Raw genomic sequence first — 15,849 nt, 5'->3', positions numbered from 1 at the left:
CTACAAATTGAGGGTGTGGAATTAGAGATTAATGTCTCAGTTGGGGGTTATGCAGCAACCTGATGTTACCATCGATCTAGTATTTCTCTTCACAATGCCAGTGGTTATCAGTTTTCTGAGACATAAATGGAATCACATATATTGCTATCAACTTTATTCTCATTTGAAATGTCTTAAGGAAAGTGATTACATTTTCAAGTTACTTTTTAATATATTGGTGCAATTCAGTTTGTGTGACTAGCATAATTTAATTAACTATTTTGGTGGTCATTGGGGTTTTATTTTCATTTTAACATTGCAAAAAGTGCTGTATATAGTCCAAGGCATGTATTTTTGCAAATGAACAAGTATATCCATTGCCTATATTGCTAGGTTTACAATGGACTAATTTTCACAAGTTATAGTCATACCCATAATATACAAGAGGGCCCATTTTCTGACTTATTGACACTCATGTTAGTAATGTAACACCTTTGTGGGTATTCAAGTTCATTGCCCTTGTAGTTTGTCATCTTGTTGACTTCTAGGAACTGCTTGTATGTTTTGAACACAACTTTTTGCTATATATGCTAATAGCTTTTTATCCCAATTTTTCTTCAGTTTTTGGGATCCTGTGACAGTACTTGCATGAGGAAAACTTAGCAAGAATTATGCACTAAAGTATTTAGCAGAATGGCTAATCTAACAAATGTAGAAAACTACCAGTGTCTCTGTCAAACGGCATTATGATCCTCATCCACTCCGTGAGAGCTACTGTCAGCATCTGTCTGTTCACCCCCAGCTTCCATCACAGACTGTGTTGACAGAGTTTCTGCCCCACCTGGTCCCGCAGCCATTTAGTCCCAAATAAAAACACAGAGGTTTATACTAACTATAAACTGTTTGACCTATGACTTATTGGCTAGCTCTCTCTTAATTGTTAACCCATTTCTATAATCTGTATCTCCATGTGGCCGTGACTTACCAGAGAATTCCCAGGTGTTCTACATGGCGTCTCTCTAGCAACTCACTCTGTGTTCCTTTTCCCAGAATTCTCCTAGTCTGGTAGCCCTGCCTGTACTTCCTCCCTGGCTACATGCTGACTGTACATTGACCAAAACAGCTTTTATATTCATCAACCAATAAGAGAAACTATATTCACAGCATACAAAAAAAAGGACATCCCCCATCAGACCCATGTTCTTGCTCACTGTCTTGTGGGTAGGTTGCATTCCCTCAGTCTAGCTGCTTTTTCCAAGATGCTTCTTGCAGTTTCCACCTCTTCTGCAGCCTCAGTCAGTCCAGCAGCCATGCCCGTCTCTGATTGCTTGACTTACAATCTCTGGCAGGTTTAGGGGAAAAAACATAACTGATACTAAAGAGATTAATAGGGAAAAAATAATGAAATCACTTCTTTGTATCTTAGTATTCTTACTAAATGATTTTTGCAATTTGCACAGTCAGACAAAATGTGGTAGGTTAGAGCTTGCAGACCCATCCAAGTCATCAAAGGACAGAAGTTCAGGCTATGTGTAGAGCGTGATGGTGATCACTGTGCATAATAAAGGACGAACGTCCAGAGAGATCTTGGTGACATTTAAAATCTTCTAAAGTATAGCCTTTAGAAGTCTACATTGGGAAGTTAAATTTTTCCTGATTAATTTAAACATATATTTTTCTGTTTAATTTTTCAGATATTTATACATTTTATTTCTTTCCATTTGGAAGAGTATACAGTGTTAAATATGTGCGTAACTTAAAAGTATAAGTTACATAACTATTAAGACTGCACACATGAGTATCGGACTCGAGGAGCTCATCAATGCTGTTAAAACAGGCATGGGGGTTAAGAATCTAACCTGAGTGGCATGAAAGGAAAAGGTCAATGAATCGGTCCCTCGGAGGTTGAATGGAATTCTGTGTCCCCTCAGAGATATGAGAGTAGCTGCAGAGGAGGCGTAGGAGAGATTAATCTCAGGAGCAGGTGGGAAAAAGATGGTACCCACTGTGTACTCAGAGGAGAAAGATGGTGGTACTCTCTGTGCTAGGAGATAAGGATTCCCCAGAAACTAACATTTGAAAATGAAATGAAAAGGATAGGATGCCATCTTGGTAGGTTTAGAGTATTAAAAACAAACAAACAAAAACCCTTCATAGATAAATGCTAAAATTACTTAACACTAAAATTTACCAATCACCAAGTTATTAAATATTTCCTCTCCCAAAACCCCACACCATCCCTCAGTGTTTATTTAAATTTCTCATGTTGGTACTTATGTTTGACAGTAAACTACTTTAAATAGCACGTTTTAAATGTGTCCCGTTGTGGATGCCTCTTATCTGATGAGTTCATCTCCTCCGCAGTTTCGCTGTCTGAACTGCTCAGCCTCGCAAGTCTGCTCTCAGGATGGCACTTTGTATCAGGTAAGAGGCACTCATGACGGTACATATGACCATCCCAGTGCCCTGTGCTTACCACTCCCATCCCAAACTCAAGTTCTCAGTCACATATGTCACTTTGTAAAACCAATTTTTAAAGTCTTTTCAAACTTAAATAACAAGTTTCCATTTATTTTAGTTCTCCCAAGTTAACCATTTTACTGAACTTAAAATGAAATTATGTGTGATAACTATACTTATGAATCAAGAATTTTTAATAATATTTATTTCAGCCCTTGAAAAATCTCTAATCTGTCCTATTGAGTGACTAAATAGGAGCTAGGGCTAACTCTAATTATGGCCTGGCTGCAGGGCCCTAACTGCTGCTCTGGGCTACCAGGGAGGAATGAGTGTGAGGTCACTTCATAACACACAAGGAGCTAAACTTGTGTCTAAGGAAGACTCGTCTAATAAAAACACATTTTAGAGATTTGGAGATGGGCTGCGGAGGATCAGTGGTTCAAAACAGGAACCGCCTTCCAGAACCCACCTGGATCAGGTGGCTCCCAGAACCTACCTGGAATAGGTGGCTCCAGAATCCACCTGGATCAGGTGGCTCCAGAATGCACCTGGATCATCAGGTGGCTCACACTAGGCTCCATAGACACCTTCACTAATATGCACATGCCCACACATACATATGATATTTATGTTTAAAAATAAATATTTTTAAATGGAAAACAGAAGAGTCTTGCAGTATAATAAGGCATAAATACTATATTATTAAGTGCAGCGATAACATGCTCAGTCTTAATCTCATGGGTGAGTCATAGTATTACTTTAAAATAACCCATTGCCCTTTTCCCAAACTCCAGTGTTGCAGCTCCAGGGTTAAGACAAATTAGTTTACATTGTGTCTCAAAGGAATATTTGTAAAATCACTAATCAAAAGTTTTCATGAGCAGGGTATGTAGAGTTTGACCCAGGCTTTTGTTAGTGCTCTGATATGGCAATCTGAAATATGATCTTTTTGATATATATTGTTTAAGTCCTAGTTCTTTAGAAATGGAGTAACCTAACTTACCATCTAGACAGGCAAGGCAAAAGCCACCCAGGAAGGAAACTGTCCTCATTGTGCAGAAGGGGAGAGGGCTGAGTGAGCAGAGCAGTTCAGTTGATGTAGTGAAACCTGTAAAATCCAAATGGTTGGGTGATGAATCGTAGCGATAACCTTGCCTGTAGCTATAACCCGTGATCCATAGACTGCCGCTTTTCTCTCTTCATGTTGATGTCTGTTTCCTGGGAGATAAAGTTGCTCTTTAGCTCTGATGCTAAGTCTTGAAGAACATTGGAATAAGACAAATCTGTACCCACACACTCACTCCTTTTCTTCAACACTTCATTGTGGATAACACTCTTATAAAAAGATTAAATTTCACATTTAAATTTTCCCAAAATCATTTCCTAAAGGGAGCATCAATTAATATTTCATAGTTTCCGTCTTCTCTTTGTCTCCTTGTATGCATCTTAGTTTAAAAAAAAATAAAGCTGTTAAAAATAAGCCAAATATAAGGACAGATGATCACAAAATTTTCCAATCTTTATATATTTCCTTAAAACAAAGACCTACTAGTACATATCCAGAATTCTGTTTCACACACAAAGACTTTAAATAGCATCTTAGATGTCAGATTCTGCACAAAGTTAAATTATGAAGTTAAATGTAACTCTGCATACCTTACAAGATTGTATTTAACTGAACAAAGTTAAACTAATGTGAATCAGGAAATGGGTATTTCTGGTCAGTCACATTTTCAGGTAAGTAATGAATGTGACATGATCATGATCACTGCTGCCTGCATGCAACAGTGCATTATTAAGCTAGACATCAAATCAAGTGACCTACACATGGATGAGGAGAGAATAGAGCTCCAGAATAAGCTCTAGTACAGGAGTCACCCAGTGCATTGGTTCCACAGACTGAGACAGAAAGGCTCTTTAACAAATAGCTGTTGAGCATTGTAAGTATGCATGGGGTATTCTTCCAGCCCTGGGGTATAGGCTTAGTAAAATCAGATAAAGTGGCGGTGTCAGTAGCCTCAAATATCTGACGGGGCTTTGGAAATAGAGAACTTTGTGCTCAACTAACCTAGTTGTCAGCTGGTTCTATAAGACCAGAGTGAAACTTAAAAGAGAGTACAAGTAAACAAAATTAAAAAGAAGAATAAGGCTAAGACCATTGGAACCTTGCAAGTCGGAGACTTCTGTGCTAGCCCATTAGATTAGAAGTAGCACCTACTTTATCCTTCAGCTGAGAACAGGCTTCTGGTATCTTCCCCACTCTCCTCTCCTGGCTGTTGTTAGGACATAGTAGCATCAAGTCTCAAAGTTTGTGACAAGCATGTAAGTGCTAAGAGGGCATCTCAGGACTGTGGAATCTCTAGCTGCCTCTTTGCTATATTAAAGAATACAGAGTTCTCTGTACTGAAGGCCTTGCACCCACCTACCCTAAGATAGCAAAACATTGGTTGTGACCATCTCAGCCTTTCCTTGATTCTCTGGTAGTTAGCTCATTGAATCTCACTTAAAGTGGGAACCTGCAGCATTTAGAACAGGAAAATCATTGACTCTCCGACTGCTTCTTATGATTTGGTTCTCTGTGGTGGGCGAAGGTGAAGCAGATGGAAAGGGAGTGTGGCTTCTGCCCCATCTGCAGGAAGCCCCTTCCTCTCTAGAACTGTATGGAAGGTACCTGGCTGCCAGAGACTTTCCACAGAGAACAACACCAAGGACAGTGAAAGCTTTTACTTTACTTATGCTGTGCAGTAGCTGTGAACACTAAATCATATTGAAAGGAGACTTTCACCATTATTTGTAACAGGAACATGTTTTTCAATACTTCTAAAGACCATTTTAAAATAAATCTTAAATACTAAAGGTACCTCTTTCCTTACTCTCCTCTGTTCTTCCCCCAACTCAACCTTCCTGATCGCTCATGTCCTCCTCCCCCTCCCCTTCTCCCCTCTTTTTTCTCCTACCTCCCTTCCCCTTCCCCTCTCCCGTCCCCCATGTTCCCGGTTTACTCAGGAGATCTTGTCCCTTTCCCCTTCTCAGGGAATCCATGTATGTCTCTCTTAGGGTCTCCTTGTTTCCTGGCTTCTCTGGGTTTATGGATTGTAGGCTGGTTATCCTTTACTCTGTGTCTAATATCCACTTATGAGTGAGTACATACCATGTTTTACTTTTCTGTGACTGGGTTACCTCACTCAACATGGTTTCTTCTAGTTCTATCCATTTGCCTGCAAGGGGGAAGGACAGAGAAAGAGAGCAAGGAAAGAGATACCTTAATAGAGGGAGCCATTATGGGCTTAACGAGAAATCTGGTACTGAGGAATCCATAAGGATGATCCCAACTAGGAACCGAAGCAGTAGTGGAGAGGCTACCTTAAATGCCCTTCCCCTATAATGAGATTGATGACTGCCTTAAATGCCATCATGGAGCCTTCACCCAGTAGCTGATGGAAGCAGAAGCAGAGATTCACAGCTAAGCACTGAGCAAAACTTCTGGAATCCAGGTGTAGAGAGGGCAGAGTGATGAGCAAAAGGGTCAAGACCATGCTGTGGAAACCCACAGAAACAGCTGACCTGAGCAAGTGGGAACTCATGGACTCTAGACTGACAACTGGAGAACCAGCACAAGACCGAACCAGGCCCCCTGAACCTGGATGTCAGTTGTGGGGCTTGGGCAGTCTATGGGGCCACTGGCAGTGGAACCAGTATTACTCCCTAGTGCACGAATGGGCTTTGGGAGCCTGTTCCCTGTGGAGGGATACTCTCAGCCTAGATACAGGTCTAGGTCCTGCCCCAAATGATGGGATAGACTTTGATGATCCCCCATGGTAGGTCTCACCCTCCCTGAGGAGTGGATAGAGAGTGGGATGGGAGATGGTGGAGGGCATGGGAAGTGGGAGAGGGAACTGGGATTGGTATGTAAAATAAGATTTTTAATTTAAATAAAAATTAATTTAAAAATACTAAAGAAAGGGATATCAAATGTATGAACAGTACTGTGGAAATTCCAGTTTCACCCATTCACAGAATAGGGTCTCTTATTCTTGTGTGGTTCGGTGAGTTTTCACCAGCAGCAGCCCTGGGAGAACCCAGGGCTGAAATGCTCAACCCATAGAGTTGCTGGTGGGATGCAGCTTGTGGTCCTCCACGAGCCCTCTATAGAGAGGGGAGGAGAGGGAGAGGTACTGATAGTAACTTGAATCTTAAATGACAACTGAAATTTTAACTTTTGTAATCACTGTTATCAGGAAATATAAACTGTAATCCCCAATTCTTCAAAGCTTTTCTGTATAAACGATTGCTTTTATGTAAATAACAGTCTTACTCATACTTTTCTCTTTTATAGTCGTACCCCATGGTATTGCAGTATCGACCAAGAATTGATTTTGGGTAGGACAAGGGGCCCAGACTGCACTGAACGAACTCTGCACTGTTTGTTTACTCCTCGGCAGATTGCACAGTGTGTGGACAGGAGAGACACAATCTGATTTTCAGCATGCACATAAGGCCATCGTCTGTCTCTAAATTGTCAGTTTTCTCCATGTTGTTTCTACTAGGAGCAATCCAAGTGCCCTTCTGCTACTGACCATCTACATAAGATACTCGTTTCGTCTCACAGTGTGCAAAGCACGGCTGAAGTCACTTAGGTGTGCAGCCGTGACTCTGCTTTCTCAATATTTTGCTTGCCTGTTGCAAGATTGTTCTAATGTTAATTACACTAGTAAAATGGCTCAATCCTTGTGGTGTTGCGGTTTTCACATACTTAATACTTTTATTCTTGTTAAAATAGAGTACTGTACAAGAACCTAGTATAATTATATCTTGAAATTATTTTGTATAAGAGTATATTTAGAAAAGTGGTTTCTGAGCCACTGTTCTATTCTTGGTAAACTTTTATGTAAAAAAGAATAAACAGCCAAAAAAAACCCCAATATGCCAGCTCATTCTTGAGTGTGCAAGTCCTTTTGTGAAGAATTCCAGTTATCTTTTGACCAGAGCACATTACAATTGGCGATATCCTGAACGTCTGGGTCGTCTCCACCATTGCACAGGAAGGTGTGTTAGCCCTTCACTTAGAAAACATACATGACTTGAACAACTGAAGTTCATAATGTTGGCAGCTGATCACACTGACTTCTAATAAAATTAATGTTTGAGTATGTTAACGTTTGTTACTGTCTTAGGGCAAGTGGGTGTTGCTTTACAAATCTCCATTGTCTAGCCCATGTTGTGTGTGCATCATGGCACTGTTAATGCCATTTTATGAAAGCACTGTTTCTTGAACAGGCCTTAGTCATGTGTTGTGGCATGCAGAGGTTATGTATGATGGTTTTAAGTAGAAGATCTTAGATAACATTCACTCGTTCATGGACTTCCAAAATCCCAAGTTACTGATCCAGATTGTTAGTTGCATATCACATATCCAAACCATACGCACAAAATGAAAGAAATGCCAAGTAGTAGATAAATATTCTAACAAATTAGTGGTTTGGGGATATTTTATTTTAGATACTTTAGTAAACAGGGAAGTGTGATTATTGTTTTAACTGTGAGTTAAAGGTGAGTGTATCAGAAGTCAAAACATTGGTGATGTCCTTCATGTTAACAGTTTGGTTAAGTCTTCCATTCATTTTGAAATTAGCCTGTAAATCAGGGTCCTCTGTTAGCTTATCATATGAAAAACATCTTGGGTCTTGTAAAATAGTTGAAAAAGAAAAGTGTGGAGTACATCTATTGGTTGCTTTGAAACAAACAAGCTAACTTCTGAGAAGTAGGGAAAATTAGGAAAAATTACTTGTTTAAGAAATCTGGTAAGAGTACCGAGTGTGTTCCACACTTGGTTTTTAGACTCTGAACACATGTGCTCTACGTTTTCTAGTAAAATGCTTCACAGGCTAATGCTTCCTGAAGTCCAGAGTGCTTCATAGAGATAAAAAAAAATACAGCTCTAAGAAATAGACCAAGTACAGCTCAGTCTCGGTATAGTTCATCATATAAATGGCTGAAAGTTTATGGGTAGTTTTCAAGTAAAAAGTGTATTAAAGTTTGCTGTATTAGACGGCCACAGCAATGCTTTAACTTACCTTATTAGATTGGTTGTTTCTGGAAGAACTCATGAGTAGGATTTACAAGGCAGTTGATTTACTCGGAAGCTTAGAAGAAGACCATTATACTTGACCAAAAACTAAATTTACTAACTACAGAAATTATTTTGATGTTTTGTAAAACCTAGTTCCTAGTTATCCCTAAGAAAATTTTAAAGATACTACAATGTCATATTTAGGTAAGTGTATTTTAAATATGAAGGTTAATTTTAATTAACAAGTAAAAAATGAGTTCAGAAAGCCACACACTGAGACGTGGCTATTTGGCTCCCCAACCAAGACTTAGGGCCAGAGGTGAATTCTATATATACAAGGTCTCCTTAAATTTTGCTTGTTGCCTGTTCATATGACTGTTTTCCAAGGGATACATAGGAAATGGTTATGAAACAGAAAGAAGTTTTATAAAAAGTCCTTTACTTAATGTTATGCATTGACATTTTCACTGCGATGCAATATTCTGTGTGCCAAAACATACCATTAAGGATGGCTGATGCCCTTTGGGAACACGAGTGATATGTTGCCAGTGGAAGCAGGCCTTTTCAGCAGCCCCCTCTGCTATATCAGCCAGGTGGACCACTTTCTTGTCTGGTGTTACATGTTCCAAATTCCCACTGAGTTGCCCTTGTGAGGAACCCGATGTAGGAAATGTGAGTAGACACTGTTTGTGGCCAGCTTTACATGAACAGGGTTGCTTAACAAAGCCCCCCTGTGTCTAAATAATCTTCAGGAATAACTCTCTGAGTCCATACTATCAAGAACAAATGAACGTTATTCTTCAACCTGTTGTTCCTTAAGCAATAAACTAAGGAACTTTACTACAGAAAAGATTTTATTACCTGTTTTACCTGCCTTAGAAATCAGACATAAAGGGACCAAGGAATCTTGGATAATAAAGAATGCCTGTGGTCTGTAAGAGTCACTTGAAATTACAGTGATCACATCAGCTAATAGAGAAATGAAAATGCCCTTTTCTCAAGCTTAAAAAATAAACTAAAAGGCTCATTGGGGAGATTATATTAAGTCTGAGGTTTGATTAACTACAATAATGTTCTTTGAAAACTTTTAAATATTCTTTACTTGCTAAGCTTCTGCCTCATACTCATCTGTCACATTGTACAAACAGTGACCACTGAGGTTCATTTGAACGAGTCCTTAAGAAAACCAGTGAGTTATATAATATTGTGAACTGTTAAGCTTTACTGACTATTTAAAAGAAAGTGCCTCATTGCTAAAGTGCATTTCTGTTTTAGGTTTCCTGCATAAGTCTCCAGTTATCTGTACCCGTCTCATAAGTGGATTCATTTCTAAATGGGCAATTAACAAACTACAGTAGTCTTTTAAAGGAGTTGTAAGAATAGAGGTATCACCAAAGACAATATATTGTTAATAACAATGTTAGAGACAGTTTGTGCAGTTCAGAGGATGGAAACTGTTACACTGTGATGTGACTGTAAATAGGTAGCAACCTTGATTGCTTACTAAAACATTGCCAATGAAGTCACCACAGTGAGATTTCTTGATGGGGTGAGTCAGAAGTCTTTATTGCTGCAGTCAGCATATTTCCCTTCAAATATGTTCACTTTTTCTTCCAGCACCATCTGGTAGATCTTAGAAAATCCTCAAATATGAGAAAGAAGTAAAACAAATATCTTCCCCATAAAAAGTTGGATAAATACAAACTTATAAAAGAAAGTTGAGATCTTACATTTTAAGAAACCTTTCATTCCATGGAGGTGGTATGAAGGAAGTTGTCCATATTAGCTCCTGGGTTCTTAGTAAAATAGGAAGTTTCATTGAAGATGGGCTTCAGTAAAGGTGTGGCAGGCCTGCTTGTGTACAACACAGCACATTCTACTGGATTTACAGAAATGCTTTTGCTATTTTCAAAAGCAAAATTCCACAAGAACCTGTGACTTTTTTTCTTTAAAAGTGACCCTTTCTCAGCAGCCACTTTATTGTGGCCAAATTTTGACAAAATGGAGCTCAGAAAAATGCCCTACTCTGCCACTCTTTCCCTGTACCACCTCTAGGGTAAAATCTGCCAGATGTAAACCATCCGCAGAGCGGATGAAAAGGCCCATAGTCCCGTGTAGTTTACTCTACAAGCACTGTGCAACTGAGCCGGATCCCTCATCCATTCCTCTGATTGGATGAGGAATTCTCTAGAAATAGATAATTTATATCAAAATATCGATATGAATTTGCCAAAATTTCTTTTTGGATTATAACCATAAAAATTTGAAATGCTGTTAGCATTGTTTTTACTATGTAAATCCTGAATGTATGTAACCAGTAAGGGACACAGCATGTCTGCTAGGTCTGCTTCATTGTTTTCAGTAGGTACACCCTCTGGAGAGAAATAAGGGGCACAGCGTGTCTGCTAGGTCTGCTTCGTGAGAAACTGAACAGTGTCAGATTCACTAAAGACTTAGAAGCTCTTGGAATCACCACTAGTTTGGATTTACTTGTTAGACTTGGCTCGGTGTGTTCTGATCAAAATCTTGAGATTAAAATAAAATACATCAGAAGTCCTTAGACAGTGGGGGATTTCATTGTGTTAAGCTGTAGTATTTCTTGGGTCATTTGAAAGTGCTTCTCTTCCTGGAATATGATTTTCACAAGTAATTTACACCATCATATTTTCTAGTAGAATTAAAATGTTTGGGCCTTCAGAAAATGGTAAGAATTAAACTTTTCAAACTACTTGCTTTAAATTCTCATGCTGATGTGTTTATCCTCAGGCCACTTTCCCATGATGCAAGATGGAAGCTTTACAGAAATGTGTTTTCATCTTAATTGTCTTTGAATCTAGAATCAGATGTATCATATGTTAAATACTAGGCCTAGTTTTCTTTGGTCTTGTAACACTTAATAGAAAACCAACTGCAGCACAAATGAAGATTAACCATTCTGGGAGCATCTCTACACAGTCTAGTGTATTGACAAGGGACCAGGAGTGGCTCTTTCTACACATGTGCATGTTTGGAGGTCACCCTGGCACTGTTGACGGCCAGTTTTCTTTTGCAGTCTTTTTCAGAATGAGTGTGGGGCCTAAGTGTCCTTATGAAGCTGTGGTCCAGGACAAGAGCGTCAGGGGGCGGGAGGGGTATGTGTACCTTCACTTTGCTGTGTCTGGTAACTCAACAGCGATCATTTCTTAGACTAGCCCTCACAGTAAATCTAGCACAGAATATATTGTAAAGTTATGTTGCTAATTTTATTTTGAAATAGTAACTATTTTAAGCTTTTTTGTCAAAAGTGGTAACATCTTAATACAAATAAAAACCTTTTTGTGGTTGTAAGATTTAGCTTATGAATCATTCAAATTGAAGTGAAAGAATGACCAAGTCATTGTTAATGACTTAATCTATTAAGAATCTATGTATTTTTGTAAAGGAAAAAGCACTTGTAGATATTTAATCAGTACAAGGTCTATGTTTTGCAGAAAGAAAATGCTGCTTAGAGATTGTCTTTAAATATTTTTTATTTTTGTGCTCATGTATTTTCTGTTGATCTATGGAATGTTCTGTATAAAACTGTATGACTGTACTATTGAGCTGGATATGTTTCCTTTTTTAATTCGGGGCTTAGCCATGTATATTTGACCATGTTGAAAATAGTATCTTTGTTATTAAATTTTTGATTGCATATTTATTGTTTGCCTGTTTAGTGTTACTTGGTATAGACTGTTAAAAAATGTTCCTTTAAGTAGTTCCATAACATTTTTTTTTTTTGGTTTTTTGAGACAAGGTTTCTCTGTGGCTTTGGAGGCTGTCCTGGAACTAGCTCTTGTAGACCAGGCTGGTCTCAAACTCACAGAGATCCACCTGCCTCTGCCTCCTGAGTGCTGGGACTAAAGGTGTGCGCCACCAACACCTGGCTTCCATAGCAATTTTTTTGAGATTTATTGAGTACTTGAGATTATAAATAAGAGTGTTAAGGAGCTTTTCCAAAGATGTGTCTGTCCCTTAACTAATACTTCTGGTGTCTACACACACACAAACCAAATTATTCAAACCCAGGGAGTCTTGAGAAAAAGTAATTATAGATCAAAGTCTTAACTTTTGACACAAGCTTGACTTGTATTTAGGGATTATACCTAATTTCAACCCTTCTATGTCTGGAGACAGCAAGGTTTACAAAAATGTACAATAAGGATGACAGCAATGACAATGGACATTAAGACACTCTTAAGTCTCTTAGGTGTATTAGATCATTTAGCTCTGATAGCAGCCCTCTAAGATAAGTTCTGTTAGTAGCCTCACTATCCAAGGAAAGAAACTCGGGCACATGGGATTTGTGCTCACTTGCCAGAGTTCAAGAAGCAAGAAGATTTAGGTCTATGCCATCTTGGCCCCAGAGGCTTTGAGGTCAACCTTTTGCTGTGTTTCATTGCACCCTGCATGCCACTTGCTTTAGAGAAAGGAGGGAAGGCTCTTCCCTATGCTCCAGTGGTACGTTAGTGAATCATGAAGGTAGCAATAAAGCCCAGGCCCTCAATAAGATGCAATGTGATTGGATTCAACCTCTCCACTTTGACCAGGGATGCTCAAGATGGAGAAGAACAAGAAGGACCCTGCACAGGGAGGGAATACATGGACTATGTCACACTTCACCCTCCTTACATGTCATTGACCAGAAGTTAGCCTGCTGGGAGAACCTGGTAAAGCCATGCCCCAAGCAGGAAAACACATTTAACATAAACCAATGATTACTTTCTGCACTTGCATTTGACAGAGGGGGTCACAGTTTGCTTGGGACATCTATGTGGTTTTGTCAACACAGGCTTAGCTATTGTCTGTAGTGTAGAAGGATATGGAGGGTCGTGTGATTGGGCTGAACCTGGGGAGTTCGTTTCTTATGTATCTGGGAATTTGCAGATGATATTTTTCTGGAAGTCAAGTCAAAGAATCCTTAGCATTCAAACTCCTGCTGTGGAGTTTGGTGCCAGAGTAGCTATCCTAGAGACCAGATGGGGAATCATGCCCAACAAGGCTAAGTAGGCTGTGACACAATGAAAGAAACTATCCTGTCCTTTCAAACTACCCTCATTGTGAAGACCCACTCTCTCTATAAGGCTCTGCTCTTACAGGCAACTCAGGCTTCCTCCTCTTAAAGTCCTGTTTCTTCCAACCTCAAGATCTCCTTATGAACCTGTTGCTCCTACACAGCCCTACTCATTTAAGCTACCCGCTCCCAGGTCCTCACCTTCTAGAGCTGTCTTCAGTAAGTTCCCTGTACCTCTTTAACAAGGCCTCTTCCAAGCCCTAGCCAGTACAGCATCCCTCTCACTGCTCCCGTCTACCCTCAAAGCCCGGTGATAACCGTTTGGCCTTGCTCCTCTGAAGCCACAAGAGCTTCCCGTGGAGGCATGTTCCATGTAACACAACCCCACTCCTTACCTGCTCACTATGTGAACCCCCTACCCTCCTTAACAAGCCCCAACCTTCCCTCAAAGCTTGAATCATCAGTACCCTGCTTCTCCAAAGCCAGTCCCTCCTTGGAGATGCCAGCCCTCTTAGCCTGCACCCCTGTGGAACAAACTGCTGATGCTACAAGCCTGTGCCCTACAAGATAGGCTCTTCTTTCTGATGCCCTGTCTGCTCACAAAACCGCATAGCCCTCCTACAAAGCCCTGCTTTTCTCTCTGAACTCTGTTCCTCCTCAGGAAGCTCTGTGCCACCCAGGAAACCCTGTCATTGGCAACCCTGCTCCTGGAGAAGTGGAGTCCCTGCTGCCTCCATCCCCGACCCCCCAGACTTTGCTTTCATGAAGCCCTACTCCTCCTCTGGAAGTAGCTCCTCCATAGCAAGCACAGTCCTCAACACTGAGCCCTGCTCCTCACACTGCCCCTCCTGAGAAGCCCTGCTCCTGGTGGAGCTTAACTTACTGGGATCTGAAGTCCACTGCTGCCTCTTCAGGAGAAAACCAGGAGACGATGGTAAGTGGAGGTGAGCTTGTTCATCATTTGGAGGCCAGACCTGGGAAGAGAAGCTTTCTTATTTGTGTTTCCTGCAGTCGTGTTGCAACTTAGAGAAAAGATAAAAGCCAGAAAGTAAGTGCATGTGCACTTATTTAATCGTGTATGCAAATACAACCGGGATTGTGAGAAGTCTATTGGGGGCGGGGGGGGGGGGGGTCCAACAGGTGCCCAGGCTGCAAGCTGGCCTCACCTGTGGGGTTTCCTGGAGTTTTAGATTGCATTTTATAAGACTGTCCATTGCAAGGTTATACTGTATCTACTCACAGGTCCCCACTCCCTTAATGAAGCTGCTGTTCCTTTTTCAAAGCTTATATGAAAAGCTTTGCTCCATATGGCTCCAATCCTTCTTGTATATCTCTTTCTCCTAATCGCCAGCTGACTTTGCACATAGCCTACAAAGTCCCAGACCTCCTGTGTGGCCTGGTTCCTCCTAGGAAACCCTAATCACACCCTTGGCCTGGATCCTCCAAGGAAGCCGTGTTCACTAACACGGCCTAGGCCTATCCTTAAAGCTCTGCTCGTTTCTCCAAACCTTGCCTGCTCCTTAGGAAGCCTTGGTTCCTCCTAGCAAGCTGTCCCCTGCTCCAAACTCCTGTGCTTTCTAGAAGTTCTGCTTTCCAGGAGTGCTGCTTCTCACGAGATCCACTTCTCCTTCAAAGCCATGCCTCTCTCTGGTGTCTTAACACCTCCCTGCGAAGCCCTGCTTTTCTCTACAAGCCCCTGATGCTGTTGAAATGCCCTGGCCTGGAGAAGTGATGTGTGTCTGAAGTCTCAGCCACTTAGGAGATTGAGACAGGAGGAACGATTGAGCCCAGTAGTTTGAGACGAGCCTAGACACCATGAACAAACCCTGCCTCAAAGAAAAACCCTGAAATTACCTGTGCCCAACAAAAGCCCCTCTTGTCTCTAGAAGTCCCTGCTTTTCAAACAAACCCCTGCACCTACTTAGAGTACCCTGTTTCCCCTGCTGCACAACTTGTGTCCTGTTAAGCACATTTGGCCACACTTTGTCTTACTCCCATAGCACTTTCCTCAAAACCACTGCAGGGTATTGTCCATGTGACAAATCTAACTTGCACCACAACCAGAAGTAAACAGTAGTGAATGAAGCTGATTTCACAGTGACTGAGACTGCAGGAGCCTTTCAGCACTGTCCATTGATTGACATGGGCTCCATCTCTACTTGAGAATATCTATGTGGTAAGAATGAGAGATGCCAGTGAGCATCCCTTCAGTTCATAAATGCATTGCCCACTTGGGATAAGACTCCTGTAATGAGAGTGGTGGAGGCAGGACCTACCTTCCTGCTCCCATTGTTCCACCAGCGTTATG

At 40.8% G+C, this 15,849-nt stretch overlaps 1 protein-coding gene across 6 annotated transcripts in view; it reads left to right on the top strand.

The window, feature by feature from the left end:
- The window catches only part of Pcgf5 (polycomb group ring finger 5), a 114,641-nt gene extending 102,455 nt beyond the window's left edge, over positions 1-12,186 (top strand). For 4 of the 6 annotated variants that reach the window (XM_027406347.2, XM_027406343.2, XM_027406345.2 and 1 more), the window contains exons 9-10: positions 2,344-2,403; positions 6,776-12,186. In XM_027406347.2, coding sequence (XP_027262148.1) covers positions 2,344-2,403; positions 6,776-6,823 — 108 coding nt within the window. In that variant the 3' untranslated portion in view covers positions 6,824-12,186. The remainder of the gene's footprint in view (positions 1-2,343; positions 2,404-6,775) is intronic. The other 2 variants (XM_027406344.2, XM_027406348.2) reach the window with 2 other exon arrangements.
- Positions 12,187-15,849: the final 3,663 nt, after the last annotated feature.

Source organism: Cricetulus griseus, chromosome 3, assembly GCF_003668045.3.
Source record: "Cricetulus griseus strain 17A/GY chromosome 3, alternate assembly CriGri-PICRH-1.0, whole genome shotgun sequence".
NCBI lineage: Eukaryota > Metazoa > Chordata > Mammalia > Rodentia > Cricetidae > Cricetulus > Cricetulus griseus.
This window is presented reverse-complemented; position numbering and strand designations above follow the sequence as displayed.